The sequence below is a fragment of the Triturus cristatus genome, chromosome 12 (genome assembly GCF_964204655.1).
Source record: "Triturus cristatus chromosome 12, aTriCri1.1, whole genome shotgun sequence".
NCBI lineage: Eukaryota > Metazoa > Chordata > Amphibia > Caudata > Salamandridae > Triturus > Triturus cristatus.
The window spans coordinates 611,586,629-611,598,936 of NC_140595.1; the positions used below are offsets into that span (position 1 = coordinate 611,586,629).

General features: G+C 43.4%; 1 protein-coding gene across 4 annotated transcripts in view; it reads left to right on the top strand.

The window, feature by feature from the left end:
• FANCA (FA complementation group A) overlaps positions 1 to 12,308 on the top strand; it is a 1,007,136-nt gene that overhangs the window by 212,723 nt on the left and 782,105 nt on the right. For all 4 annotated transcript variants that reach the window (XM_085637706.1, XM_085637704.1, XM_085637705.1 and 1 more), the window contains exons 12-13: positions 2,054 to 2,130; positions 3,588 to 3,729. In XM_085637706.1, the coding sequence (XP_085493832.1) occupies positions 2,054 to 2,130; positions 3,588 to 3,729 (219 nt within the window). The remainder of the gene's footprint in view (positions 1 to 2,053; positions 2,131 to 3,587; positions 3,730 to 12,308) is intronic.

Here is a 12,308-nt window from a genome sequence, read left to right on the forward strand (position 1 = left end):
TCCACAAGACTGTGTATGCCTGCCGGTGACAAAAAGTTTTAAAATATTGTACAGAAAGATCTATTGATCCTCTTTCTGCTTCCCTCTCTCAAGTTTTACTTCTTATTTTGACCCTTGCCCAACAGGGCTCTGCTCTGGGCCCTCACACAGGGTACATTTTGCACCTATCTGCCTTCCTGAGGCTGCCAGACCAACCCCCTATATTTAAATCCCGTATTGTACATAGATTTCTTGAGGGGCTTGTACATATGTTTCCACCTTCCCCTTTCATCATGCCTGAGTGGGAACTTAATTTGGTTCTCACCTTCCTGATTTGTGCTCTGGTCGAACCTCTGCACAACTGCCCCCTCCAGCAGCATACCATCAAAACAACCTTAGGCAATAACTTATGCTAGTAGGGTGAGTGAATTGCCGGCTCTGTCATCCAAGCCTCCTTACCTGGCCATCTGCCCTGATAAGTTGCCGCTTTGCGCTAGGGTCTCTTTCTTACCGAAAGTGGTAACACCATTCCACCTGGGGCAATCGGTCACCTTGCCCACTTTCAATGCTTCTCCGCACCCCTCTAAAGAAGAGGAGCAGCTCCACTGTCTGGATCCAAAAAGAGCGTTATTGTTCTACCTTGACTGCACTAAGGAGTTCTGGATGGACGACCAACTCTTCGTGGGGTACATTGGATCATAGAAAGGTCATGCAGTGCAGAAGAGGACTATTTCGTGATGGGTCTTCCTCTGCATCAAAATGTGCTACTCTCTGTCCAAAAAGCAGCTTCCTGAAGGCCTAAGAGCCCATTCCACCAGAGCCAAGACTGCTACCACGGCATTGCAACGTGGAGGTCCAGTCCTCGTCATTTGTCAGGCAGCAATGTGGGCATCCCTGCACAAGTTTACCAAGAACTACGGCTTGGACAGTCGGGTCCGCAGGGACGGCCTTTTTGACCGCTGTGTCATGCAGGATTTCCTAGTCTGAACTTGCAGTCCACTGGGAATGGTATTGCTTGGGTGTCTATTCAAAGGTAAGGAATGTGCTGCTAGATGTCTTTATAAGATCGACAAGTTACTTGCCTTCGGTAACACTGTATCTGGGAGAGACATGATCTAGCTGCAGATTCTTTACCGGCCCACCCATCCTCCCTGCACTGAGGACCCGTTCTAAGGGTCAGGGCTAATCACTTTCAGTTGTTCAAGAACACACCAATGTCAGAGCACTTCATAGATCTGCGCTTCTAGTTTGGAAAGTTGTGAAAAGTAACTTATGTCAGCTCGCCGAGGTGGTGCCTCTAGAGGTGACGAGGATGATGCGGATATGTCATTTGGAGCTGACAGACGCCACCTACTGGAACACAGGAGTATTGCTCGTAGAAAAATCTTCGGTATCCAGTCCAACTCCTGGAAAATTCAAAGGTAAGGGATATGTCACTAGATCATGTCTCTACCAGATAATGAGTAATCGAAGGTAAGTAACTTGTGCATCAGCGAAGTAGGAGCATTAAACGAAGCGGAAGTGCTTGCGCTGAGCTCGGCGATCCACTGATGTACATGCTGCTTGAGCCTTACTGAACCAGGGCTTTCCTTGTGGCCCTTGAGGCACTTGTGGCAATCCCTGCATATCCCTCAGCAGCCTGTAGTGTGCAGCAGTCGTCACAGAGCCACTCTCTACCATCCAAGCAGGACCGCATCATCAATCCCCGCAAGATTAGGTTAGCCTGGGCTTCACCTCCTCACCGTCACGTTGCCCAACTCGTCGCCAATATTTATGTAGGGTTCAATGAAGAATCAAGAGCCGGTGAGTAACTTTTAAGAGGTTTATTCAATAGAATGAAGCCCCGTACTAGATGTCACCTCCTCTCTTCAACTGGGTCTTCCAAGCATCTTCGCGTAGAATCATCAAACCATTCCTGTGAGCGATCATCCTGAGCGCAACCTTACAATCTAACCCCTGGCATCTACCACTTTGGCATATAACCTTTGCATACAACAGATATTTGATCAGATTCTAACTTTAATATTTGTTTTTGCTAATTTATGGTACATTCGGTTTACTTCACATTCTACAGTGTCTGATGCTGTCCGCATGCAGAGCGAATGGAGCTTCGCCAAGGCTTCCCCGCTTCTCAGAGGCCTATATCGCAACGTGAGTCCAGACAATACGGCGTGCCATTTGACTTGTGGTTTCTTGAAGTCATATTAATGTGTGGGCTTCATTGCATGGCCTGAACGAAAACTTTTGTATGTAGTGAGATCTAGCCAGGCAAGGACTTATATCAAGATGATGAGAAAAACACTCAGAGGACCCTGATCAAATAAATTATGTGAGTGAGATGCACAGTGCAAGCTGTAAGAAGTGTGAGATTCAGAATCACAGGACACACGCTGAGAGTCAAATGAATATGTACTGTTAACTTTAAGTGGCCTCCTTCATTCATACTATGGGTGGAAAGTTAAACTTGATATAGAAATAGTCGGAGCTGAGTTAGATTTGTGTAACGCCCCGCACCCCAGTGTGCAAGGGCTGACTGGCCATTCAATCCATCAGTCATTTCTCTGTGTACCTGAAGCCAGTAGAAGTTCAGTTTTTGAGAGTACAGAGCTCCCACTGGACTTTGAAAAAGACTCTTCAGCTCCCCTGATATTATTGTAGCAGATACCGTGGGGAAGCGAGAGAGGGAGAAAAGGTTTGCAGCTGTTTTGAACATTTGTAGCAAGGACTGATTTTGTATTTGAGACTGACCCTGCTATTGTGGGGCGCTGAAGTGCATATACAAACAGGTAGCACGCTACCTCATTGGAGAGTGATTGCCTTGTTAGACAGGTTGTAAGCCTATGTGGGAAGCGTACTGGTGTCATGTGTGTTCTACCAGTGAGGTGCCCCATCTTCTATTGGGACAAAGTGCTTTGTTTTGTGAAGGAGGGAGGGATATGTGAGATTTAGGCAAGCACAGAAAATTATGATGAGCTGGCAACTATAATTTACCCTGCAGGTCACTTGTAGAGTTTGTATAAACCTTTCCATTTCTTTTTTCTCAATTGACTGCCTTTGTTGTATACAGCAGAATAGTCACCCAATATTTAGGATACGATGGTGTGGGAAGGAGGAGAGGCAGGTAGTGAGGAGACCTGCAGCACACCCTATAAGGGTATATACTTTCATATAACAGGACCCTGGATGATAAATAATAAGGGATTGCAATGCTGCTATGGATAGACAATGTGAGGAGGCAGTAAGGTCCACACTACTTACTGCTGGGAGACAATCAGTCCACTGCATGCCCTCTAAGAATCTAATCTGACATAATTCAGACCCTTCGAGGGCCATGAAGACAGGAAGTGTGTGGTATGTGAAAGTGTGCACCGTAAGGGGAATGGCGATCTATAGTGTGCACTGTGAGGGGTAGCAAGACCTTTGCTTTGCACTAAAAAGCAATTAAGTTCTATTGTACACCCAGTTTGGTAAAGCCTTCTGTAGTTTTGGTGACCCTCAGAAAAGATAAAAATGAGGTGCTAAAGGGAACTAGGGCCTGTTTTTCAGTTGATAAATTCACAGTTATACCTCTGTTGGTGATGTTATTTCTTCCACTTCTACATCCACAGTTGTTCGTTATGTTCAGTGCAGAGAAGCTGATTGTTCACCTGCAGCACGTTCTGGAGACCCATGAGGTGAACTGGCAAAATGTGCTGACCTGCGTGTCCACACTCGTGATCTGCCAGTCTGAAGCCCAGTCTCTGGTTAAAGGTATTTGCTTTTTATAATACAGAGCCAAAGATTAAATGTACTTATTCTGCACTGAGCTGACTAGCTCCCAACTTTTCCTTGTTAGTTGACAAGTTAAAAAAAAAAGGTTTCCAGTGTGCAAGGGAACATGTCACCTCCAAAACTACAAGGTTGAAGCTTTTTAGAAACTGTCTCAAACAAATGTCTGTCGCGTAACCCCATGAGCTATGTCTCTAGTGTTTTGGTTCTGGCCACAACTCCAAGTCGTGTGATAAGTGTGCCTTTAAGCACATAAAAGTGATTCAGGATTGTGAAACCAAGCTGTAAATCGCTGAACATCGCAGGAAGTAGCGTAAGCTCTGTTTCCACTTCAAGTTGAGAGCAGACACATTCTTACTCCGTGGCACTGGACAGCCGCTCCTAGGCAGAGGTGCTGTTTTGTCTGAGTCAGAACGAACTCTGTCTGGTCGCATTGATTCTGTGGTAAGACATGACCTTGCTTGAGGTTGCGATGGACCAAAGCCCTGATGCACTAAAGCCTTTGGTGACGATGAAGCTGATGGAGTTGAATTTCCCCCACAATCTGATGATGGCAATTTCTATTTGGCCCTACAAGAGGCCAGAGGCGCCAGTGTCTCCCTCCTGCACCACCAATGTTCCCAATAGGGTTCCTCCTTGTGATTATTCTATTTCCATAAGGTTTCTTTCTCTGAAGTTTTATATTGTTCTTAGGTGTAATTTGCATCAGCAAATGTATCTATATCTTCCAACTTCAAAACCATCTTCAGAAAAATCATTCAGGTGAATTTCATTGGTTTATTTATTTACTCAAGATTTCATTCATTTTGTATGAAGACAATATTCCTTTCGTATCATATCTGTCCCATCAGTCCCCAATGCATTTCGAACCTTTGTTGTCCATCATCAGGCAGTTTGCTTCCCTGAGGAAAAACAAACAAATATATACGTATATTACCTACTGGCGCTCGCCAGTAGGTAGTTATAGTTAGGACCTATTTTCCATAGGAAATCTGCAACATTCTATTCCCAATAACTTTGGCACCGGTTGACGAATCTTCGCGAAATTTTCAAAACTTTTGTCCAGCTCAGGTCCGCTCCTATCCTGAAAGTCTCGGTGTGATTCGTCAAGCGGGGGCTGAGAAAAAAGGGGGGTCCCAAAACGTGTTTTCCCCATGCAATTTTCCATAGGAACCTTTAGTCGCAGCTAAAGCCCGAACTGCTGAATGGAATTACACCAAATTTGGCAAAAAGGTAGCCCTTGGTTCAGAGTCGTGCCTTTTGGTCAAATGGTGTAAATCCGTTCAGCAGTTCCTGAGAAAATCTAAAGTAAAATCACATATATATTTATGGGCGCGGTGGACCCGCGCCCCCTGCGCGCACCCTCCCGATCACGAGCTGCATGTTAATTGGCTGTCAACTTGCTGTCGACACTCCAAACCAGGAAGTGTTGGCAGCCATTTTGTGCCTCGGTAGAACCGAGGCACAAGAAATCCTTGAAAAAGTGCGCAAAACGCAAAAAGGGGGCAGTGTAGAAACACCCTGACCCCGTAGGCCTGCTTAGGGACATGGAGAAACGGATTGAACGATGATATCCCATGGCTACAAATGAAGTAACTTCCCTTAGCGCTCACTAAAACATACACTTTAACAGTACCCATTATAAAGACAAAAACACAAACAATAGACACAGTAATACATGTGAATAGAGCTACACGCAGTTTCCCTTACTCCCTAAAACTAGAATCATCTTGATCAGCAACCATGCGGTAGCTGTAAAATCAACTTGTGCACTAATTGTAGGTTTAACCACACCGCCACCCTGACTGTAAACAATCTGGGTTTGTTTTCTCTTCCTTTCTTCTGTGTAAATACTCGTAACTGCTCCCGTCATGAAATAATACTCATGAGCAGGGCACATGATCCCCATATTTCTATATAACTTGTCTACACACGTTAAATATCTCCAGAAACTATGTCAGGCGCTCTCATTGGACCACAGCTGGTCCCGCCCCACCCCAGGCAATCATCTGAGGTAATGACGGGACACAGGAAGCGGCGTGTCATAGAGCAGCGCCATGTGCTGACACACCCCAACGAGGGTCAGGCAACAAACAGGCAACATGCAGTCCTTTCTGCATGCTTCGCTCAGGACACAGGAAATGCAGCATCATCACTGTGCGCCACGCTCACCTGAAACCCATATCGCATGCCACGACCCCACCCAACAGTATAAAAGCTTGCTGCGCACTACACTTAATGTCACCGGGGAGGAGGCTGGACGCATGCAGCACTAGGTTTTCTAGCGGGGAGTACGCCTTGAACTGTAAGTCATTGTTCTGATTTCTTCTTCCAACAGGTTGAAACTATAGTAGACCAAGCACGCCCTGACGTTTTTTTCTGCTAACTAATTCAGTATCTTTGATATACCTTCCCAACCAGTCTGGTTTTTAACCCTTTTGTCTTCATCCTTTATCGTCTCCCACCAGAATGTGGCCACAAGGATTTCCCCCCTACCCTGGGGCAAATAGGTTTTTCCAATAGGGTAAGACTTCTATATTTGTTTCACATGAATGTCAGAGTGAACACAGATGCCTGACACTCATATACATTTTTCACCTTTTCACTTTAGGAGAGAGCAGTAAGTATGGAGCGTGACTGTGACACATCAAGGTCTACCGAATGACAACCATTTTGAGTATTTTATGTTTGTCTCACCCCCTCTCTCTTACAGGTTTCTCTAAACAGGTGGCAGCTGGCTATAGGCCTACGCCCCCAGTGGTAAGATTGGAGCCCAATATTTAAGGTCCTGACGAATGCCACGTACCCAAGTGGACAATACAGGCAGAAACATGTTGACCCCCTATTAACAATCACTGATTCACAGCGGCGACGGGATGATAAGGTCCCCACTCACCACGCTTATATATTTTAATCCCACATAGTAACCCCATAGAATAAAAATTGTTCAGGTATACTATGATGGTTTTTAAATTCACTCACTCCTTTTTTTGTTTGGGCCCCCACTTAGTCTAGAAGTGCATCCCTGTCTTCAGGTGTATGCCCGCCCTCTATCAAACGCGGTTTTTAGAGGGCGAGGACTGGCAGATGATGAAGCATGACACCTGGTGGTGTGTGATGCCAGTCCGTCAATTTTTGTGATTTGCCCCCACTAAATTGGGCATCTCTTAAGACACAACTAGGGACGGTCCTTTCTGTGGTTCATAGCTTTGGTTGGAGGCTGACCGTTCTCTAGTGCCCGAACGCCTCTAGTTCCCTCCACGGGCCAGACCCTGGGTGTAACTGTGGTTCTCTGCTTAGGGAGTCCCACAAGGACCCCCTGGGCCCCCCAAATTTGTTTAAAAATTGTTTTTTTAAGCGGGAAGATGCGCGTTTTGTTGGTAATTAGCCCCCGGGGGGGGGCAAGTCCCGGGGGCAATATTATTATGTGAATTGGGGGCCCAGAGGGGCCCCCCAGCCCCAGGGACCGCCACTCCCGGGGCTTTATAAAATTATGTACGGGGGGGCTCACAGCCCCCCACAGACCCGGGGAACGCCACCCCCCGGGGCTTCAATATTCATGGGTGGGGGGGCTCAAAGGCCCCACCAAGCCCCGGGGACCGCCACCCCTGGGGCTTCTTTAGAATATATGCGGGGGGCTCACGGCCCCCCTGCAGCCCCCGGGTACCGCCACCCCCCTGGGCTTTTCAAGCGCAAGAGCGTCGCGTAAAGTAATACGTATGTGTTGCGTATGTGCCTGGAGTCCTGTTGCATAGCGATCGCGCACGAAAATACGCACCCATCGGATCCTACACAACAATCCTAAAATGGCGGCTAGGTTCCGCGCAGTGATAGAGAAAGGTACGCTTTGGGTGCGCGACTCCCAAAAAAAAATTGGAAAAAAAAAACCAATAAAGAAAATAATATAAATATATTTAAAAAAAAATATAAAGCAAAACAAAACATTAGAGTTGCAATATTTACATTTTTTTGTTCCATTTATATTAACCCTTTCACCGCGGCGGGAATTCCGCCGCGGTGCTGGGGGGTGCGGGGGGGCAGCGCGGTGGCGCTGTGCTCATGACGGAGCCGCTCCGTCATGAGCCACGGTTGGGCTGTGCTCATGACGGAACGTTTCCGTCATGACTCCGCCCATTTGCGTTGTCCCCCCGCACAGGCGGGGAAACAGCGCCGCGCAGGCGGAGCGGCCGCCAACGGGCGTGTCATGACGGAACCGTTCCGTCATGAGCACACGGCAACCGTGGCTCATGACGGAACGGTTCCGTCATGAGCAGGGAAGGGGTTAAAAATATATAATGTAATTTAAAAAATAAAATATGTAAAAATAAATAGTTTAAAAAAATGTAAAAAATCGGTATCAAACAAATAAATAACTACAACTATTATTACATTTAAAAATTCACTGAAAAGACCATAGGTTTCAGACATGTTATAGTTAGCAATTAGCATTTAAAAAACCTTTGAAATTCACTGAAAAAACCATAGGTTTCAGACTTGTTATAGTTAGGAATTAGCATTAAAAAAACCTTAGAAATTCACTGAAAAAACCATAGGTTTCAGGGGTGTTATAGTTAGCTGGACATTTCACTCGTACAAAACCATCGAAATTCCTTTGTTCTAGTTAGTTCTACGAACTATAACTCGCGCGCCCGCAATCCACTGCTGATGATGTCACATATTGCATCATTCATGACATGACATGGTCAGTGACATCCCTGATGACATCTCAAATGACATCGCTGATAACATCATCCACGTGACAATCTGATACACCTCATCATACACTAGTATAACCTTTCATCACTCATTATAAAATATGGAGTACCATATTTGAAACCATTGACACACCAATATAAGTTTCTTAAAACCCACTCAGTGATTCCTACATCTAAACACTTACCTATAGATTCACTCATACATGCTGACAAAGATCAATAGAACACTATCAAATATACTTATACACCTACATCAACATTACACACCAGCATACATCCTATTCACGTATGCAGTCGTCCTACTCACTTATGCAAACAATTGATCATACTTACATTTACTCAGCTACGCACTTATACAAACACCACATCATTTATTCATATAGATAGTAACTCATACTTAGTGTGTTATAAAATCACTATTACAAGTATACAGTTATCCATACAGTCACTCATAGAATCATTGAGTCTTATGTATACTTATTTATATACAACAACTGTCACATACACTGCCTTTTATATTTCTACTTTGTTGGACATGTATCATTAAGAAATATATTTACTCATCACTACACCCATAAAGACATTCATTCACCCAAACAACTGTTTCCACATGCAGTCTTAACCTCATATACCTACTAAATCAACTATTTACACATCTTTGGACAGTCACACACCTCCCACCCAACCACACACATTCATTCTCCCATAAAAATACTCACTTAACTAATCAATAACTAATATAGACTTTCACATTGCTAGTAACCAACTTATGCAGTAGTTTACACAACAAGAGATGGAGTGATACAGATATTCACACAGTTTAATCACTATCCCATATATTTAGTGAGACACTTTAAATTAGTCACTTAAACAGTCAATCACACTGCTAGTAAATCCTCCATCCAGACACTTATACTTCCACTCATTCTTCAATGCAGATGGCTATATCTATAATACATATTTAAATATCGAACCAAACCACATTCACTCGATGATGTCATCAGTGATGTCACTGACCATGTCATGAATGATGTAATATGTGACATAATCTGCAGTGGATTGCGGGCGCACGAGTTATAGTTAGTAGAACTAACTATAACGAAGGAATTTCAATGGTTTTGTACGAATGAAATGTCCAGCTAACTATAACACCCCTGAAACCTATGGTTTTTTCAGTGAATATATATATATATATATATATATATATATATATATATCACCAGCTTCGCCTAGGACCCAAAAATAAGGTGCAAAATGTTATTAACTGCCCTGCACCGCCGCCATAACGCGTTTCGGCATCCCAAAGGCCTTGATCACATGACGTGTTGCGCTGTGCCTTTGAATATTTAAAGTGCCAGTGCAATGACTCGTGATCACACAGGTGACCGGATCATAAACGTGGAAGAGTCAGAAAGGTATTCCAGCAGAATGCAGATCAATTGTAACATACAGGTAAAAAACGGATGTTGGTTTAAAGTCTATTAATATTTCATAATCGGTAAAATATTAAATTGGATAAAACACCAATGCTTATGACAACCTAATTTCTGTTGTATAAATGCAACAATCCGCTATGGCCTGCATCGTTAAAAACAGTGTAAAAAGATTGTTATACAAGTGTTAAAATATTGAAATGGTAAAAACATAGCTCAATGTCAGTACATCTTGTTTACCTTGGATATCAATATTATACACTCTTTCACTGTTTTCTAATAATATGCTCTCTTATAACATTAAACTGGTGCCAGCTGTTCTGCCCAAAGTGGGCCTAGAGTCCCCTCCATGTCCTACCGTGATAGAGTGTAAGTGCATATTAGTGTCACCCTAATGAATTCACTAGGATTCTAAAAGTGCAAAGTGTTTTTTCTATGAAGACAAAGAACTATGTGACTGAGGGGCTGAAATGTTAAAAACCAAACAATGTGCAAATATGCTGAAGAGAGATTTGGTCATAAGCAAGTGAAAAAATCTTCACTTGCGTGGAGCCCAAATAGCGTTTTTGTGTCGAGTTCAAGAATGTACCTTGTTTCCAATAGACTTAATTGAACCTTGCGGTTGCCTCCCCTTCTGAGTGGGGGAATTGTGTCTATGACAAAGTACTTAAGATGTTCCGGGCTGCCACCATGACATTACACAAAATGTCTAGGCACAGGGTAGGCTGGATCGCTATTGGATATGGCTCTTATGTGCTGGAGTATCCTCTTGTGTGCTGGCAGTTTGGTACTGCCTATGTAGCGTTGGCCACAAGGACACTCCAGCACATAAACTGCAAATTCGGTCTGGTTTAAATGGGCTGATGTAGCATGTTTTGCTGTTGGCAAATCTACATGCTTTGCATGTGGGGCATTTGACAAACCCCTTACAGGAGTTGAGCCAATTCTTGGTGGTTCTCAGTTCGGGGCTGCCTTTTACCAGGCTGCTACTCATGGATCTTGCCTTTCTGAAGGTTAAGTCAGGTGTCTTGGGCAGTCGATCTCCCAAAATTGGATCATTTCTCACTAATCCCCAATTCCTGTTGAGTATTTTGCGCAATGCTTTATGTTGACTGTTGTAAGTAAGGATCATTCTTGTTGGTTGCTGCCTGGATTTGTAGGAAAGAGCCTCTTCTCTGACAATAGCTCTGTTTTTATTGATTGCTATGTCAATCCCATTGGCAGCATAGCCCCTCTCCAGGAACCTATTTCTGCTTTTTAACTGAGCGATGTCACAATCTTACTCCGTGCTACAAATGCGTTTAATACGCAGCATTTCCCCGTATGGAATGCTTTGTATCAAATGTCTGGGGTGATGACTCTTAGCGTGGAGCACAGTGTTTCCTGCAGTAGGCTTCCTATACATACTAGTCTCAAGTTTATCCTGTTTAACAAATACCTCAACATCAAGAAAATACATTTTTGATCTGCTGATATTAGCGAAGTGGAGATTGAGATCATTATTGTTGATCTGTTCTTTGAATTGAAGGGCCCCTTCCTCTGGGCCTCTCCAAATCAAGAACAGATCGTCAATGTAACGAAACCTGTAAGGCACATGATGTTTCATTATATCAGTAAATTGGATCCTGAGGACCTGCTCCTCCCATAGACCCATAGGCAGACAAGCATAACTAGGGGAAAAGCAGGCCCCCATAGCCACACCCCTGGTTTGCTAGTATATTTGATTATAAGGGAGAAAAAAGTTTTGTTCCAGGCAAGTCAAAACCATACTGACAAGCATTCTATTGTGCATATATAAACACATTGGTCTTCTGTTCAAATAATATATATATATCGCTCCTTTCAAGGACAGCGACGACACTGTGGGTGAGATTATGTGAAAATGTCCTTTATTACGACCACATCAAACGCATTTCGCCTGAAACTCAGCCTTGTTCACTGATGGCGAAACGCCGACATTCTTGCTTATTTATGTGAGCATGTTGTTTGACGCAATGCCATAGAGATCGTAAACAGACTCTTCTATTATTAGCACCAGCCTAATTCATATGGGAATATTCTCTCATTTTTGTATGCAGTCAATTTCATAATTATACTAAAGAGCAGGGTTAAAATCATAACACATACTTTTACATAATATTCAGATAAATACTACGATAAATACATATATGCTTGTTATAACTGGATAAAAATTCAGCAAATAAATATATACAAAACTCATTTATGTACACATACTTTATCCATTCTTCTGTATAAATACAGCCTTTGTATAACACTTGATGAATTAAAACTGAACCAGATGAATTAAAACTAAACCAAATTCATTCATATGACTCCCATATATGTTTTAAGTTAAATTTACAGACCCCTCTTTTAATGTCTGTAGTATTTCAGAACCCATCATCAAGCATAT